This window comes from Diabrotica virgifera, chromosome 7, assembly GCF_917563875.1.
Source record: "Diabrotica virgifera virgifera chromosome 7, PGI_DIABVI_V3a".
Taxonomy (NCBI): domain Eukaryota; kingdom Metazoa; phylum Arthropoda; class Insecta; order Coleoptera; family Chrysomelidae; genus Diabrotica; species Diabrotica virgifera.
The window spans coordinates 31,577,060-31,597,567 of NC_065449.1; the positions used below are offsets into that span (position 1 = coordinate 31,577,060).

A 20,508-nucleotide genomic window follows, 5' to 3' on the forward strand; every position below is an offset into this window, starting at 1 on the left:
TGTGCTGTAAATTAAATAAATTAAAACCTTTTAAAATTTACCTGAAGGTGTAAATTTTAAAAGGCTTTAATTTATGTTCATTAGTTTTACTTTAAATTTGGTTTAAAGTTACTACAATAGATATGAGAACGAATTTTTGTTGTTATTTGTTATGTTATGTGGTTGTTGAAGACAATAATGACCATTTAATTATTATTGATAGATTTTCTTAGATAAATATAAAAGACACATATTTCAATAGGCATATTCGGCAGTTTATTTTAAACAAAGAATAAGTAGAACAGTTAAATCAATAACATTTTTCTAGAAAGAAAGGGTGAAGGCGGACAAGAATCTATTTTTCTTAATAATTCTGTGCTGCCTACTGCATATATTAATTTTTTAATAATTAGTGATAGTAAAAAAGACAATATTTTATTTTACAATAAAAATTGAGATTTATTTAATATAATAATATTGGAACTTTAATAATAATAAATAATATTCTGTTAACGAAAATTCAATCAATACAAAAAGCATGTTTGTTGTTTATGATTCATTGCATTGCAGTGCAGATGACATCAGAATTTTAAATGTCAAAATGATAATGTGAGGTTAGATTAAATCTACCGTCAAAAAAATAATAAAAACAAATTAGATTAGTTAGATACAAATGAAAAATAAAGAATGAGTGCATCGATAAAAGATGGTAAAACTCCTTCAACAAAAGCGACAGAAAGTAAGAACACAATAATTATCATTATTTATTTATTTTTATAAGCATTTTTATTAACAAACAGAATTACACGTTCTATAAGTTAATTTGATAAAACGCACAATAACTCATATAAACTATAATATTTACACTAATATGGCGTTATGAGGTACATCACCCAGCGGTTTCACTTCAGTTTCATTGAAGATCTATGGGCCATAATCTTTCGGATCTTCTGTTGTTTAGTGACTGCAGTAGTGGTAATATTAATTGGTTGGGGTGGCCTTCCAATTTCTCATGGTATCTGTTGGCTCTTTCTTGAATAACTGTGCTGACTAACGGGATGTTTAGGTCTCTATGAAGTGTTTAGTTGGAAATGTACCACTGGGCATTTGTGATGGTACATAGAATTTTTGATTGGGTTCTTTGGATTATTTTTGTATTTGATTTGCTGGCACAACTCCATACTTATTCCGTGTGTCCATATAGGTCTGGTGACTGTTTTATAAATGAGCAGTTTGTTCTCAATAGGGCTTTTCATCGATTGTCATTTGTTTCGAGCTTCTGTCTTGTCGCACATAATATTAATATATCTACATCATACGTCTTTGGTTTGTATCATTGGTACATGCCAATAACGTATGGCGTAGATATATTAATATTATGTGACACATAACAGAAGCTCGAAACAAATGACTGTGAGTGAAAAGCCCTATTGAGAGTTAAGATTTTCAGCCTATAAACCAATTCATTTCTTTCACTCTCAACTCAATTTTTTTCTTCTTCTTTAAAATGTGTTTAATTTAGAATCAAGATGAAGCCCCAGATATTTAACTATACCTATGCTGTTAATGCATGTTGACTTGATTAAGGCAAGGCTAATATTTGGGCAGTGGTCTTTCCTTAGTGTAAAAGTTATATGTGTTCACTTAGTTTCATTAGCTTTTATCTTCCATTTCTTTAACCACTGTCCGATTTGGTCTAGGAGTTTTAGAAGTTTTAGAAGTTTTAATACTGTAGATGTTAGATCCTCTTTAGTTGCAAATATTGTTGTGTTATCAGTGAAAGTTTCAAGAGTGATTTGTGGAGAGGTTGGTGAATTGGATGTATACAGTACATAAAGAAGTGGACCCAGTATACTATCTTATGGAACTCCTGACTGAATTTGGTTTAGGTTTAATAGTTCATTGTCCACTTTAGTCTCAAATTCTCTTTGATTTAGATATTATGATTTTTAGATAAGTCAAAGTATTTGTTGCGTAGAGATTTTTTGATTTTATAAAGTAATCCTGGGTGCCATAGGTACCTTATCAAATACCTGGCTGATGTCCAGAAAGGCTGCTGTGCCATATTGTGTACAATAATTATTATATAGGGTGTCTCAAAAGTAGTGGAACAGTCGAATATTTCGTGAACTAAACATCGGATCGAAAAACTGAAAAATATGTTTTCAATCATTTTCAAAAATCTATCCAATGACAACAAACACCAACCCCCACTACACCCCCTGAAGGTTGGGTGGGGGGTAACTTTAAAATCTCAAAAGGAAACCCCAGTTTTTCTTGCAGATTTGGATTCGCTACGTAAAAGTAAGCAACTTTTATTCAAGACATTTTTTCGAACTGTGGATAGATGGCGCTATAATTGGGAAAAATGATTTATCCTGATACCATAGGTAAATTATAGAAACAGTCTAATATCTCAAGAAATACACTTCCAAATGAGAAAGGAAAAATCAGGTTTTTACTATTTTTCGAAAACCTATCCATAAACACCAAACATAACCCTTCAACCCACCCCCTGGAGGTGGGGTGGGGGGTAACTTTAAAATTTTAAATAGCAACCCCATTTTTTAAAATTACTGATAGATGGCGCTAATAAATCGTATTTTTCAATCAAAGCGCCATCTATCAACAATTCTAAAAAATGTTTCGAATAAAAGTAGGGGTTGCTATTTAAGATTTTAAAGTTACCCCCCACCCCACCTCTGGGGGTGGGTTGGAGGTGGAGGGTCACGTTTGGTGTTATTCGATAGGTTTTCGAAAAGTATTAAAAACCTTTTTTTTCTTGGTTTCTCATTTGGAAGTGTATTTCTCGAGATATTAGACTGCTTCTATAATTTACCTATGGTATCAGGATAAATCGTTTTCCCAATTATAGCGCCATCTATCCACAGTTCGAAAAAATGTCTTGAATAAAAGTTGCTTACTTTTACGGAACAAATCCAAATCTGCAAGAAAAACTGGGGGTTTCTATTTGAGATTGTAAAGTTACCCCCACCCCACCTCCAGGGGGTGTAGTGGGGGTTGGTGTTTGGTGTCATTGGATAGATTTTTGAAAATTATTGAACAAGTATTTTTCAGTTTTCCGATCCGCTGTTTAGTTCGCGAAATATTCGACCGTTCTACTACTTTTGGGACACCTTGTATAAAAAAAAATATAAAAAATGTTAACACAATTTTTGTTTTTAGATGAGGAAGATGGTGATTATAGGATATATAGTGTAATTTCGTATTTCATAGTGTTAGTTGTGATAGGTTTACCAATATGGTGGTACACAACAAGAGTCTACAGAGCATCACTGCCTCTCACAAGAATGCAAGAAGTCGAAGTAAACAATTACACAGAAAAAGAGTATGGAATGCCTTTGAGTCTAGAATATGACATACTCATATCCTTTGTCCATCCAGATCCTTTAAACCCCCAGGTAGAACTGATAGGTGCAGACATCGAACAGTATCTCAACCCTTACTTGGCAAAAATTTCTCCAATCGCAGAGTTCATTATTAAGTCACAGTGGTTATACCTTATAGACTTAGGACTCGCTCCAGTAAAGCTCAACAATCATTTTGTACTAAAAGAAGATCAATTGCCACATATTATTACGCCATTGGAGAGTAAATTGTGGTCTCATATGTCTCCGAGACCAACTATCAATCTAGTCGTATATTTTGCTCCTTGTGGCGATCATCCATTGTACATATACGATAAACACAATCAGAAAGTAGAGACTAATGCCTTTCTAAGCCCTAGATGGGGTGGCTTGCTGGTAGTAAATTCTGATAAAGCATCATGTGAAAAAGGAATTTTGAAACCAAATTTGAATTCAATTACATCTGTATTTGTCACGCAGTTGCAGAAATTGTTTAAAGTCGACAATATTTCAGGTAAATGTGTACTTACATATTACTATTATGATTTTTTTAATAATAAGTCTCTTGCAATACAGTCGAACCTGCTTATTAGAATACCGGTTAGAGGAATATCAAGACTTGAGGTCCCGAAATGTTTCTACTAGCCACCAATGATCGGTTATTAGAATATCTACAAGAGTCTACCTGCTTATTAGAATACCGGTTAGAGGAATATTAAGACTTGAGGTCCCGAAATGTTTCTACTAGCCACCAGTGGTCGGTTATTAGAATATCCCGGTTATAGGAATACCTTTGCTGGCCACAAAGGCTATTCCAATAAACATATTCTCTAAAAAATAAATTTTTGGATTCTTATCAGTTAGCAATTGATCTCTTCACCTTCTAATCTTTTGTAAGAAATATAGTAGAATGTAAAATGATATTATACAGTCGAACCCGCTTATTGAAATAGCCTTAGTAGAAACATTTGAGGACCTCAAGTTTCTATTCCTTAAACCTGGATATTCCTCTAACTGGTATTCTAATAAGCCGTTCAACTATTAGACCAGGAAGGATCTGTTTTGTGGTGGATGTGAGGGGTGGCATTCGGATTTTTGCAGATAAAATTAGGTGACAACTTCAGTAATTATAATTGACTTATGCTCCTTCTCAAATATGCTCGGAACATTAATAAAAAAATTAAAATATTTAAAAATTTCGAAAAACATTGATTGTTATCAACTTTCATTGCTTATAATTTTAAAACGATTCATTTTGGAACAAAGTCAATACAGAAATAAAATAAAGATAATTAAATTTTGTATGATATACGATTGGTTTAAAATGTCTTAAATTATTACCCTTTCTGCAAAATAGCAATAAATACAAAATAAGGGGGCAAAATAAGCCTGTTTTTATTCAATGTTTTTCAACCTCTTTCGTTGCACTTAGAACCTTCGTAATTCGCTTAAAAAATTCCTACAACGTACTTAATCCGTCCACCAAATTTCATTAAAATCGACTTAATAGATTTTGCATAATAATTTTGCAATCTAAATTTTTTTAAAAAAGTTAAAATTTTTAAAAACTTTCTGAACAAAAAGTAGACCATGTAGAAGTTTGCTAATTTTTTTACATATAAAGAGACGGTCTACCTATCTAATACACTTTACAAAATTAAAATCGGATTTTTTGAGTGGCCTCAGCACTGTTTTAACCCATTAACGCCCAGTGATACCAAATGGTATCACAATAGTGCCTTTCAAAAATGGCGTCTAGCGGTTACATCTAGGAAGGGATAAACGTTATTACCGGCGGGAGTGCGGCAGGTGGATCATCTAGTTGTAGTCAAGCCATTGCGACGAACAGTTTATACGTCTAACGCTTGTGGTCACGTGTTTTATTGGTTCGCATTCGTAAACTGTGGTAAAAATATATATTTTCTATATTCACTTTAGTATTCGCTTAGTAAAAGTGTAAATATGTATTAATTGTATAAATCAGATATCTGAATAAATTTGGGGATATACAGGTCTATCAGATTGATGTTTGATACCATATGGTATCACTGGGCGTTTCCACTGCAATGTTTTTTCATTCCTTTCAGGAAAGGCTTTTCGCTATCTCAAGCTCTGGATATGGTTTGGGGAGACAGTAATTTATCAGAACAGGTAGATGAGATTTTTATTGAGCCTCCCGAGCCTAGTGTGGATACGGACGAAGATTCTGCAGACGAAAATGAGGGAGGCATGACACACAATCTTACAGGACGTCAACTACGCGCACCAGCAGAAGTAAAACTCATAAATAATACTCGGATCGTAAGTGAGCCGGATCCTGTAGACGCCGATACTTCCCCAGATACATCAAGTCATGGTCAACCAAGCAAAGCTCAGCCTCCAACAGATTATCAGGATGAATGGATCAACAATCATCTTGGCTGCAAAAAAAATGACTATTCATGGATTGAAGGGGATCTGGAACCTGCATCTTGTAAATTCCCTGATCCAGAGTACAATCAGTTTCAAGGAATGTCGTGTGTAGACATGTTTGAATTGTTCGTTGATGCAGACATCATAGAATACATAACAAAGGAAACTCAGAAATATGCTCTCTTCTGTAATCAACCTGAGCCCAATATTACTGCATCCGAGATAAAATGTTTTCTAGGAATATTGATACTAAGTGGTTATAACATGTTGCCATCTAAACGAATGTACTGGGACGTGAAAGATGATGCAAAAAATGTACTCGTTTCTAATGCTATGCGACGAAACCGTTTTTTACAAATACAACGATTTATTCACTTTGCCGACAACACACAAATCGATGCATCAGATAAAGTATGGAAACTACGCCCGCTTATGGATAAAATGCAAAACAAGTTTTCAAAGCATTTTGTACCATCACAGCATCTCGATTTTGACGAATCAATGATCAGATATTATGGTCGTCATGGATGCAAGCAATTCATCCGTGGTAAGCCAATAAGATTCGGATACAAAATGTGGTGTCTGAATTCTTCTGATGGATATTTGATTGACTTTGATCTGTATCAAGGAAAAAATCCACGAGGAAATGAGAAATACGAAATCCTTTTTGGGAAATGTGCCTCGCCTCTGGTGTCTATGCTAGGAGAAATGAGTAATCAGCTTCCATATATAGTACATGTCGATAACTTATTTACAGGAATGAACCTATTCAGTTACCTTAGATATACTGGTGTTGGTGCAATAGGAACCATATGTGAAAATCGAGTTCCAAAATCTTGTCCGTTGAGTGACAAAAAAAATTTTTCTAAGATGAAACGAGGTACCTTTGAACATGTCTTGGAAAGAAACACAGGCATACTTCTCGTGCGTTGGCTAGACAACTCAGTTGTTACGATAGCTTCTACAAGTGCGGGGGTATATCCAGTTGCACCAGTAAAAAGATACTCTCAGGTCGAAAAGAAACATATTATGGTAGATCGTCCAAATTGTGTGTCTGAATACAATCGTAATATGGGGGGAACTGATCTCATGGATGAGAATATTTCAAACTGTAGAATAAATATACGAAGCAAGAAATGGTATTGGTCTATTTTTACTTGGATTATAGATACAGCAGTAAATAATGCCTGGTTTTTGTATAGAAAAATAAATCCTAAAACTTCGAACTTAGAGTTTAGGAGAGAAATAGTCCAAGTATATTTGTCAAAATATGGAGTAGCCCCAAAGAGTCCAGGTCCAGCCAGATCTTCCTATCCTAGATTGATGTTGCCTGAATTACGTTTTGATGGTTTGCATCACTATGTTGCTCCATGTAATAGACGTCGTTGTGCAGGGTCCAATTGCAAATCCTTTGGCAGAACAATGTGTTCAAAATGCAATGTAGGACTATGTGTCGCCTGTTTTGCTAATTATCATTCCAAGTAATACTAATTGTATGTCAAATTTAACAATAAAATACATCATTTAATAATTGATTTCACTTATTTCTATGCGTATTCTCACCCTATCTATTTATTATGAATTTGCATCTTATTAATAAATTAATGTAGTCCAACCGCCCAGTGATACCATATGGTAGCACTCATTATCTCCCACCTTATCAGATATATCTGGTAAAACTAACCTGATGTGATCTGATTATACATAAAATAATACTAAAACAGCTAAACTTCTGAAAAAAAAACGGAAAAAAAAATTCTGGGCGGTAATGGGTTAAAGTTATAAACAATTTTTCGGCTTATAAACAAATATAGTGAGGACGTTTGAGATGGAGTAAATTCATTTTCTCGAGAATGAGCTGCTCTGGAGATAAATCCCGAAATAGGTCGATTTTTATATTTAAATTATAATTTTTTGGCTTATATATCATACTAGTGACGTCATCCATCTGGGTGTGATGACGTAATCGATGATTTTTTTAAATGAGAATAGGGGTAGTGTGCTTGCTTATTAGAAAGGTTATTCAGTTCTCTATTCATTAATATAGACATTAACATAATTAAAATAATAAAACAAGAAAATCCACGGTTTTGTTTTGATTAAAATCTGTCTTCCTCCATCCTCCGATAGTACTATTTCTAGGTCTACCTGTTGTCAAGGAGGCTCTGAGGAAGACAGATTTTTACCATCACGGCCGTAGATTCTCGATATAAATTAAAATAATTTATATCGCGGTATGGTTAGAACGCCCTCTAACGGGGAATAAGGGGAATTAACATAATTATTTATACAGGCTGCCAAAAAAAAAATTTAATTAATTGAGACAAAAAGAAGAAAGTATACAATTTATTTAATTCGAAATATGTACATTTTACTGTTGCCCTAAAACAGAAAAAAATGATTATTTGATAAATAACTGAAAAATGAATTTATTCCAACTCAAACGTTCTCACTGTATTTGTTTATAGGCCAAAAAATTGTTTATAACTTTAAAACAGTGCTGAGGCTGCTTAAATAATCCAATTTTAATTCTGTAAAGTGTATTAGCTGGGTAGAGCGTCTCTTTATATGTAAAAAAATTAGCAATCTTCTAAATGGTCTACTTTTTGTTCAGAAAGTTTTAAAAAACTTTTAACTTTTTTAAAAAAATTTAGATTGCAAAATTATTATGCAAAATCTATTAAGTCGATTTTAATGAAATTTGGTGGACGGATTAAGTACGTTGTAAGAATTTTCTAAGCGAATTACGAAGGTTTTAAGTGCAACCAAAGTGGTTGAAAAACATTAAATAAAAACAGTCTTATTTTGCCCCCTTATTTTGTATTTATTGCTATTTTGCAGAAAGGGTAATACTTTAAGACATTTTAAACCAGTCGTATATCATACCAAATTTAATTATCTTTATTTTATTTCTCTAGACTTTTTTCCAAAATGAATCGTTTTAAAGTTATAAGCAAAGAAAGTTGAAAAAAAAAATATGTTTTTCGAAATTTTTAAATATTTTAATTTTTTTTATTAATGTTCCGGGCATATTTGGGAAGGAGCATAAGTCAATTATTATTATTGAAGCTGTCACCTAACTTTATCTGCAAAAATCCGAATGCCACCTCGCACATCCAAAAATAGACCTTTTTTCACAGATCCGTCCTGGCCTATATAGCAGAACAGTAGAATCACTTAAAATGCTTAAGCACTTAATTAATTTTCTCTGCTTGTGCACTTAATTAATTTTCTCTTCTTTCATATTTTCTGTCACTATCATCATTCAATTCAAGAATAAACTTACTTCCACCTTTAATGTGGAATATTATAGTATTCTTCAACTTTGATCATTTTATCAATTCTTTCCTGCCAGTCTTCTTTGGTAATATTAGATACTTCTTTTTTAATTACCTCAATTATCTTCGTTTCAAATTTAGTTGACTCCTTATACTTGGTTTTGGTTGTCTCCAAATTAACTCTATAGGATTAAAACTATATTATTAATTATTAACTCTATAGGGAGTCTAAATGTAGTGTGTTCATGCTTTTCGGCAGTACTCTCTAGGGTTAGGGCATATAATTTGTTAAATCCTTCTTGTATTGAATTGAAGTTTTTTTGTATAAAAATTTGTTTTTAATTTATAATATTAATTATAGATGTAGACAACATTTATGAGCTAAAAATGCGTAAAGCAACAGAAATGATCGCGTCCACACGTAGAACTTTAAGATCGCTAGCTGAATTACTATCAGAAATCAAGAGTATAGTCATTAGTGAGGATGTTGGCGAAAAAATTAGTGTTGCAGTTGATAACGCCGACTTGGCTCAAGAGTTTCTAGAGAAAGATGTCGACCAAGGATTGAAGTATGCAAAGGTTGCGTTTAAAAATTCAGAAGAAGCCTTTAGCGATCCATCATTGCTGTCATTGTTATATTTTCCTGAAGACCAAAAGTAAGACTTTTCTATATTATGTACAAACATCCAAACTGTAGAGAGACATAAACTTACGTGCATAGAAATCGGCCCACTTAAAAATTTGGTCATTTTTGATATCTCATATTTCCACCTGTTAACTAATTTTCGTGATTTTTGGAACATGTTATAGCCTGATTCTTTAACAACACGACTGTAATATGCTTTTTCTCATGAGGATCTTTCAGTGCGTCACAGTTTTTCGATTTCTTTCTAACGCATTAAATTGTATGTGACAGAAAAAAACGCACGTCGGTGATTACATTTCGTCGGTGACATTTATAACATTTATTCTAGTTGTCAATAGGTGGCGCTATAATCGAAAATAATATAATTTGCGAATTATATAATATATCTACGAATATAATCTCAACAATCAAGTATATTTAAATGGGAAATAAGCCACAATTTTACCTAAAAATGATTTTATTAACGTTTCGACGCCCAAGTCGGGTGTCGTTGTCAAAATACAAAATAATACTAAATAAATAAAAATGTTGTTGCTTAGTAAAAAATTCTTCTAATAATTTATTTAATCTGACTCATTTATATCGGCAATTCAGACACGTATTATACATTTTAAAGTAGACGACTTTAAAATGATATTGCCAATATTGATGAGTTGCGTTCCTGGGACGACTTTACTAAAAGATAGTTCATTCGATTACATGAAATCAATCCCAACTCAAGAATATCCGCCACAAAAAAATCATAGCATGTAATCTGTCTTTAAAAAGACAACCAAATGCAACGGTGGCACTGAAATTCTCGCGTTAGAGATTCCATAGTAAATATTCCATAGTAAATAGACATAATCTCAACAATTTAAAACACTATACAAATAAAAGAAAATACCATTTTATAAATGCAATAAACACAATTGATTTGGTTTTATGCCAAATTGCAAATAACATTTGACAACTGTCAGATTTAACTAAAATGTTATGTCACTAAAATGTATATTATCACAGACTTACCTTTTTTTATATCATTTGTGACGCACTGAAAAATGCTCATGAAAAGAAGCATAATATTGTTGCTAAACAGGTAAATTTTCATTGTATACCGGGTGTACCAATCAAACTGTGTTTTTTTCTCAAAGTTCGCATCACTCTGTGGAATATTCAAGGATTTATAAAATAATGAAATTAAAACCCAACTAGAGTCTCAGGTTTTCTTAACATCCTGTTTTTTAATTTATTCGTTTATGTTAAATAATAAAAAAGTTAGGTACTTTAACAACTAGACATGTTCTTCATCAATAAACGGTGTTTCTAAATAAGTGCGACAACGTTTAAGTGGTAATTCTGCATGAAAAAATAATGACAGTTGGCTTGATAAACGTATGTCCGCAAATGTTTCGTTTCCGTTCCGAGATACCGGATGTTGAATTTTTTCTTACAAACTGTCGATTTATTTATTGCTCTAAAAACAGTTGAGATATTCAAATGAAATTTGACATGTTTTAAGAGATAGTTATTGCGGATTTTTGGACATAAAATTAAGAATCTTATATTCGCCATTAGCGTGCATACGGGTAATATGATCGGTCATATTACACGTATGCGCGCTAATGGTGAATATTAAATTCTTAATTGTTTGTCAAAAATGTGCAATAACTACTTCTTAAAATCCACCAAATTTCATTGGCATATCTCAACCGGTTTTAAAGCAATAAAATAAATCGTCAGTTTGTAAGAAAAAATTTAACATCTCGTATTTCGGAAATGAAACATTTGCGCACATACGTTCATAAGGCCAACTGTCAATTTTTATTTTTTCATTTTTTCATGCAGAATTACCCCTTAAAGTTTGTCGGATTTATTTAGAAACACCGTGTATTGATGAAGAACATGTCTAGTTGTTAAAGTACCTAACTTTTTTATTATTCAACATAAACGAATTATTCAAAATACAGAATGTTAAGAAAACCTGAGGCTATAGTTGGGTTTTAATTTCAGTATTTTATAACTGCTAGAATATTCCACAGGGTGATGCGAACTTTGAGAAAAAAACACAGTTTGATTGGTACACCCGGTATACAATGAAAATTTACCTGTTTAGCAACAATATTATTACAGCCGTGTTGATAAAGAATCAGGCTATAACATGTTCAAAAAATCACGAAAATCGGCCAACAGGTTTAATAAATATGAGACATCAAAAATGACCAAATTTTTAAGTGGGCCGATTTCTATGCACGTAAGTTTATTTTAATTTTTGCAGTTGTCATCAGTTATTTTGTTCCAAATTAATCCGATTTTAAATACTCGCTCATGTATTGTCCCTCCAAAAAAATAAATATAATACTGAAGTACTCTCCACAAGATGAACCACAACATTGATTAAACACAATTGTAAGGTTAAAATATTTGGACGTGTTTCGGCTCAACAGCATAGACGTAACCCGGGGGGAGAGGGTTCGGGGGTTATAACCCCCCCCATTTGGATGTACTTTGAGCCCCATACGATTAGTAACAGCATTCCTGTTCCATACCCCCAGAGACCATTAAGTATTTGAAACCCCCCTTAAGATCATCCTGGTTGCACCTCTGCTCAACAGAGCCATTATCAGCAACTACAGGAACAAACCGACCTACAATACATTTTTATATTATTGAAACATCATCATCATAAGTGGCGTTACAGCTCTTTATGAGCCAAAGCCTTCTTCAGAACAAACCTCCATTCGCCCCTGTCTCTGGCAACTCTTCTCCATGCTCTAATTCCAATAGATTTTAAATCAGTTTCTATGTTGTCTTGGTACCGAAGTCTCGGTCTTCCTCTTGCTCGTTGTCCTATCGGCCCTCTTCGGTCAAAAACTTTTTTGACTATGGCATCTTCCTCTCGCCTGATTACATGCCCTATCCATCTGATAGTCGAAGCAATAAAGCACTGAACCTCCGAAAAAAAAAGACAAGACGGATCTTAATAATTCCTTTTGCATTCGATTCGTGAATGCGCCAGGAAACTTTGTGACCCCTAGCCATAATATAATATTGAAAAACTGCATACAAAAAATGCATTCTTAAGTGCATCTCAAACAGACAATAAAAAAAAAGAATGTGTGTACTTTGTACGCACGTAAGAAGTTATACTTCTATTATATGATTTCAACGAAATCAATATACTTTAAACAGTTTCTCTACTACTTTCCAAAAATTTTTATTAAAACAATACCAAAAATTAAAAAAATAAAAGAATAAAACAGACACAAACACATTGAAAATGCCACAAATGATTTCTGAACAATAATTGTTGCCAAAATTTTTAATTAAATACGTATTTTCTGAAAAAAATTATATAATAATATACTTACAATCATAAAATCTATAAAAAAAATAAAGAAAATGATATAACTTGCATTGGGCCTGAACCTACTTCCCGTGTATCCCGCCGTACGAGAGTCGAAGCGATTTCAAACTGCACCACCTTCGCGTATACGTCATGTGGGAATATACACAAACTGAACAACTTTTTGACATTTTGTTTATATGAATTTATATTAGTTTGATTTTTGTCGAATTAAAATACAACAATATATAGAGTAAGAAAACGATACATTAGATGAAAATTTGTAGAAAGTTTGTTCGTAATCAGATTATGTAAATTAAAGCATTGCCTACTAGGGGTACAGCATAGCAAGTACTAGGTAAGTACATACATTATTTTTTTACATTTTCCAAATAGGTATGAAGATAATATTTTATTGGAATACAACTGAAACATTTAGAATTACGTACCTGTGACTTTTCAAAACTATTTAAAAAGTCACTATAATTATTTTGATTTTATTTCTGTCCTCACAACAATAAAAACTAATATATTATACAACATTTTTGTTTACCGATAACCTCCATATTGAACAATTATTGACAGCTCATTTCAACACCCAATCAGAGCCCGTATAAAGACTAATACCAAACTGTCGGTGTGCGCATGCGCGCAGATCGATATAAATTCACCCTCAATCTCAATCGCGCCTAAAGAAGTATAACTTCAAAAATTCAGAACTCGTCAATTATCGACAGAAATGAGTTCAATTTTGTTACCCGGGGGTTTTTGGGGTCGCTGAAAACGAATATGACGTCGTAAGTGATCTCCGGAGTACCTGGTGCCCAGGGTACCTACTATTTACCTCCTCTTGTGGAGGAAAATCCATTACTCGGGGGGTTTTTGGGGTCTCTGACGACGAATATGACATCGGAAGTGATCTCCGGAGTATCTGATGCCCAGGATACCTACTGTTTATCTCGTGACCAATGATTTGTGACTAATTTTTTAATGAATTTGCCGAAAACTCCAGAAGACGAGGTAAACAGTGGGTACCCTGAACACCAGGTACTCCGGAGATCACTACCGACGTCATATTCGTCGTCAGAAACCCCAAAAACCCCCCGAGTAATGAATTTTGACTAATTTTTTAATGAATTTGTATAAAACTCCAGAAAACGAGGTAAACAGTAGGTACCATGGGTACCAGATACTCCGTAGATCACTTCCGATGTCATATTCGTCGTCAGCGACCCAAAAACTTCAAAGTAATGAATTTTGACTAATTTTTTAATGAATTTGTATAAAACTCCAGAAAACGAGGTAAACAGTAGGTACCCTGGGTACCAGATACTCCGTAGATCACTTCCGATGTCATATTCCTCGTCAGCGACCCAAAAACTTCAAAGTCATGATTTTTGACTAATTTTTTAATGAATTTGCCGAAAACTCCACAAGACGAGGTAAACAGTAGGTACCCTGGGCACCAGGTAGTCCGGAGATCACTTACGACGTCATATTCGTTTTCAGCGACCCCAGAAACCCCCGAGTAACAAAATTTAACTCATTTCCGTCGATAATTGACAAGTTCTGAATTTTTTTTTATTGTCTGTTTGAGATGCACTTTAAGAATCCATTTTTTGTATGCAGTTTTTCAATATTATCTCATGGCTAGGGATCACAAAGTTTCCTGGCGCATTCACGAATCGAATGCAAAAAGAATTATTAAGATCCGTCTTGTCGTTTTTTTTTCGGAGGTAAGGCCGATTTTAGTGCTTTATTGCTTCGCCTATGAGGCGGGCTACCTTTATGAAATTTACAACGCCAGTTTCTCACAAAACTTCTATATAACTCAAAGTTGTAACGCCTGCGTCACCAACCTTGTTCTTTTATCCCTCCATATATTCTTAGGATTTTTCGCTGAAAACGTTTGAACAGTTCTTGGTCATTCTGTGTAAACAAATACTATTGACTGTAATACATCCAACTCCCACAGAAATTTGGAAGCACGTTGCCACTAGCGCCTCTGTCGGCTTGAGTTGAATTACGTTTTGACAACGTAAAATTTGACGTAAATATTCAAATTTAATTTTATAAATTTTTGAATAACGAGCTAATTTTGCTAAATTAAATTAAAATAAAAATAGTTCAAACACTTATACAAAAACAATAATAAAGCAATTTTATAAATGTAAGGTTAGATTGCTCTGGTTATCCTACTCATACCGCTATATGGCGCTATTTTTTTGCTTCCTCAAAATTAATGGGAAATGTCAAGAGTTGTATGTATAGGGCTTTTCATCGATTGTCTGTGTATAATATTAATATACAGGGATTATTCAACATATGACAGAAGCTCGAAACAAATGACTGTGAATGAAAAGCTCTATTACAGTCAATAGTATTTGGTGTAAGTGACCAAGTTTCTGAATCATGTTAGCACTGGTCTTATTAGTGTTTTGTAGGCAGCCAATTTAATTTTTCTAGGTATTTTTGAGGCCATCTGTCTTCTTAAGGCCATCGGTACATAATTCGCAAATATTTTACGGGTATCCCTACTTTTTCTGTCTTTACACGGCAAATTACGTGTAGTAAAATTCACACTGGTATGGATATGTAAACATTACTAGAATGTCATTCTACTTGAAAATGAATGTTCTTGGATAACTGTTATTTTTATAATTGCAAATTATTAATTCAGTTAATAAATGTGATTATTTCATTCATAGGAGATTCTGACCAATAGTAAGCTACAGAAATGCAAATTAAGGTGATAATTTTTAATAATCTCCCGTCGTTAAGTATATTACGTCAGATGCCCTTCGTTGCTACGAAAAAATACATTCAGTGACATTAATGACAATTAATGTTTTAAAAATTATAAAAGTGATGACTTTCAATCGTAAAATATTTATAAAAACTGTGTGTTTAATGGTACTAATTTGTACTTACATAAATAATTTACAATAAAATTTTGGTTTTAAACAGTTTTATTCATGAAATAATCGCAACAAATTGCACTCGAGCTCTGAAATTAATATAGAATTTTTGCTCTCGTGACACTTTGACATAATTTCACTCGCCTTCGGCTCGTGAAATTAAAACTGTCAAAGTGTCACTCGGGAAAAATTCAATAATTTCAAAGCTCTTGTGCAATTACTACTGATAATTTTTTCACTAACTACGTATTCAGTGATTGTAATAATAATTTATATGTACAACAAAAACTAATACTCAATCGAGAAAAGAGGAAAAGTGTTTCAAGTGATTTTTTAATAATATATTGTTAATATGGAACGCTTACAATTTTGAACATCGTTACTACGGCTTAAGAGGATAGGTACGTATTTTCAGCTGCAATGCTATTCAAATGGGGATTCATTTTTTTCGAATCCTGAGAAAACTAATAAGCATTTTTAAAAAAAATTAAACGCAGAATGAAAAATTACGATATTGGCGAGGGCCGAAAGTCCCTGAGAACTTCTATAATGTTTATTTTAATAAGTTACAGGGGTGAAAAACTAAGAGAAAATTTAGTGTGATATTTAATTTAAAATATCTCATTCAAAATAACCTTTTTATTTATTCTAAGGGACTTTCGGCCCTCGGTAATAATATAGTCTTTCGTTCTGCGTTTAAATTTTTCAAAAATATTTATTGGTTTTCTCAGGATTCGAAAAAAATGAACACAATGTCCGTGTCCAGTTTTTTTTTACTATTTTTTGTTTTTTATTGTATTTTTTATTTTTTATAAGCTTTGTCCACAAATTGGTAAAAATTTTTGACAATAAAGCATACCTTACTTACTTACAATGTCCGTGGTAATATTTCCAAATCTATCTTTGTCATACAACGCACTCAGTCGAATAGAATATTGTCAGCATACTGTCAGTCAGACAGTGACAATTTTAAATATTTGACAGTAAAAGTCTGACAATTTATAACTGTAATAAGAATTATATTTGGCAACCCTGCCGACCAAGTGACGTAGGTTCTCCCAACGGCTGACTCCCGAGAGTTCCTTTTATCCTGTTTGCGCTCCGAGCAGTGAGGAACCATTAAACTATATATTAGTAATCTAGTTTTAATAATGTAGTTTGTTTCTGTTTCTTTCGGTGATTATACCGCTCACAGTAAAGTTTGTGCCTATTATTATTCAACCCCGATGTGTAAGGTGCTTCCCATTATTTACAGTTGAAGTTCCAGTACGAGCAAAACCCCTATATATCCTGACTCTCACACCCCAAACTCCTTCATCCCCTTATATAACTTATTGGAGGGCTGATTTTGTTTCATACTCCTTTTGTATTATCCTGGAGGTATCCCTGAGATTTTGTTTTTTGAATTATCCGAATATCTCTTTTCTTGTAAATAAAAACACTGCTTTGAAGGTTTATTTAATTAGAAATATCAAACGCACTAAAATTAACAACACAAAGAAAAATTAACAACAAAACAAAACAATTAAATAGCGGGTATGCCCACCTCTCGTAGCAACGAGTGCTCGCAATCTGCTTGGCATCGAATAAAGATGTGTTATGCTTGCCTGGGGAATAGCCCTATATTCCTCTACCGGGGCCATAACTATAACTAACTGTACCAATAGCTATTTTTAATTCATCCCATAAATGCTCAATAGTATTGAGATCTGAACTGCATGCGGGCCATTCCAATATTATCAATCCAACCTTTATTTAATATATTTTTGTTTATGAGTAAATCAGTGTTTTTATTTACAAAAAATTGTACAGCTCTTACAAGCAAAGAGATATTCGGATAAATCAAAAACAAAATTTTAGTGATGTCTCCGGGATAATATGACAGGACTATGAAACAAAATCAGCTCTTCAATTTTTCCACATCATTTTTTAAAGTTAGGAGAAAATACAACGTTTCCATTCACCCCTGTATAATGCCCTGTAAGCAAATATTTATCAATACATGTACCTACAAATTGATGCCATAATCTTTAAAATCGGATTACAAATAATAAAGTTATAAATTGTCAAACTTAATCAAAACTTTTGGATGGCGGAATTTTGTGCCGGTGAGTGTATAATACCTTATATATTTTAATATTTCTTCTATTTTTAGATATGCTGTTTACATTCCACTGTTTTTGCCAATAATGATTCCAGTATTTATGTCCTTGTTTACGCTTAGGAAGTGGATATTTAAGAAAAAACAGAAGATTGAGTAATTCGTTTTCATCGTGCGCGATATGTGTCATTTAGAACTTAAAAATATGGTTTGTAAATTTTTCTACACAATAAATAATTCAATTTTATATATAATTTTTTATTTTGGAAATATACTGAGAATACGGAAATATAGCAATGTTTGACAAAAGATAATAGAGGAAATGTACGTACTAAACAAAAAATACCTCAACAGAGTTACCTCACGAAATGTCTACAGAAACCTTTGCAAAATTTCAGGTGGATGGGTCAAGTAGTTTTTGAGTTGTAATGTCCAATGCCTTTGAAAAAGGCAGTTTTGAGAAAAACGCCTTGACAAACTTTATTTTCAATCTCTTTTTTGTCTGTCAAATCGTAAAGTGATGCACACCGGAATATGTTTTTGAATCGCGGAGTAAGTTACAAAAGAAAAGGGGAACAGCTGTTGAACGTTTCTCACTACGCTCAAGCGTGCTGGCTCGACGATGCTGTGACTCAAAGTTAGGGATATCCAATATGCTGTATTTCGGGTAATTTCGCTCCGATCAATCTGAAATTTTTAGAGAGTATTCTTGAAGTTACGTAATTTCATTAAATTTGCAAAATATACCCCCCCCCCCTTAAAATAGGTAAGATACAGTTGGTTAATGGGTTACATTAAAAATATATATCTACACAGAAAATTAATGTATATTTTATTATGTGCAAATATTTACATTCTTAAAATACAATTCCTTTAAAAACTAAACTAATTAATATACAAAATGACGTTTTTGAAAGTGAGAGAATGTTATAGCTGTGTTTAATGTATCCGTAAAAGTATAAACATTATGAGAAAATACTTGAGAATTTGTCCCCCAAAAAAAACGGGGCAATAATATTGTGAATCAACCATGAGGGATTTTTATTAAAGTTCAAGTGCAAGTTTTATATATAGTTTTATCAATTTATTTACAATTCTTTTTGTTTTATTAACAATAGCATTATTATACAGGGTGTTTCATTGGGAAACTGAAATACTTTAATGGTGAATAGAGGTCACCAAGGCGGTTCTAGATATACTAAATTTTTTGCCCTACCGACTTTTATATCCGAGTTACTATCGATTTTGCTCATTTCTTTCCTAAGCCATAACTTTAGAACCACCCTGTATATTTTTTTAATATTTGGTACACATATCTCTCATTCAAAACCCAAACGACCGACATACTAATCACAAGAAAAATCCAGGTCCGTATTAACAAAAAATTATAAAATAATTGTGACCTTAAAACAACACCCTGTATATTGAAATTTTGAAAATATGTTTGCATATTTGAAAAGAGCACAAAAACTAAGTCTAATAGTTCGCTTCGATTTTTCGGCCAGAAAATTTTTTGACTAATTTTGAAATTATATTGAATTTTTTTAAGAACTCCACATTAAAAAGCAGGTATTATTAACTTTTAATTATAAATTATTAAATTTATTGAATAAATACTCCTTTTAAAATGAATCAATATTTATTTACCACATTGGAAAGACCCAATTATTAATCACAAGAAAAATCCAGGTCCGGATTAACAAAAAAACATAAAGTAATTGTGATCTTGAAACAACACCTTGTATATTGACATTTTCAAAAATGGTTTGCACATTTGAAAAGACCACAAAAATCCGAGTTTATCGATTCACTTTGATTTTTTGTGCAAAAATTTATTAACTTTAATTTTGAAATTAAATATATTCAAATTTTTAAGAACCCTGAAATTAATAGGCAGGTTTTTAAAGCACTTTTATTAATAAATCATTCAAGTTAATGAATAAATACTAATTTTAAAAATAATCAGTTATTATTTACAGCATTAGAAGGACTTACTTACTAGTCACAAGAAAAATCCAGGTCCGTATTAACAACAAAATACAAAGTAATTGTGACCTTGAAAAAACACCCTGTATATTGAAATTTTTAAAATACGTTTGCACACCTGAAGAGAGCACGAAAAACTAAGTTTAATGTCCCGCTTTAATTTTTTGTGCAGACAATTTAACGACATTACTTTTGAAATTTTATCGAAATTTTTATTATGAGTTCCCAGAGTTCTTAAAAATTTCGACATAATTTCAAAATTAAATTCATTAAATTGTCTGGCCAAAAAATTGAAGCTAACGATTAAACTTAGTTTTTTGTGTTCTTTTCATACCTATGTGCAAACGGATTTTGAAAATTTCAATATACAGGGTGTTGTTTCAAGGTTACAATTACTTTATATTGTTTCGTTAATCCGGACCTGGATTTTTGTTGTGATTTGTAAGTGGGTCATTCAAATGTCGTAAATAAGTATTGATTATTTTTAAAATGGGT

At 32.6% G+C, this 20,508-nt stretch overlaps 1 protein-coding gene across 1 annotated transcript; it reads left to right on the plus strand.

The window, feature by feature from the left end:
- Positions 1-555: 555 nt before the first annotated feature.
- On the plus strand, positions 556-18,281 carry LOC114332958 (GPI transamidase component PIG-S). The gene is made up of 4 exons (XM_028282766.2): positions 556-718; positions 3,166-3,861; positions 9,399-9,693; positions 18,082-18,281. The coding sequence occupies exons 1-4, from the start codon at positions 667-669 to the stop codon at positions 18,185-18,187; spliced, it is 1,149 nt and encodes a 382-aa protein (XP_028138567.1). The 5' UTR covers positions 556-666; the 3' UTR covers positions 18,188-18,281.
- The last annotated feature ends 2,227 nt before the right edge of the window (positions 18,282-20,508 follow it).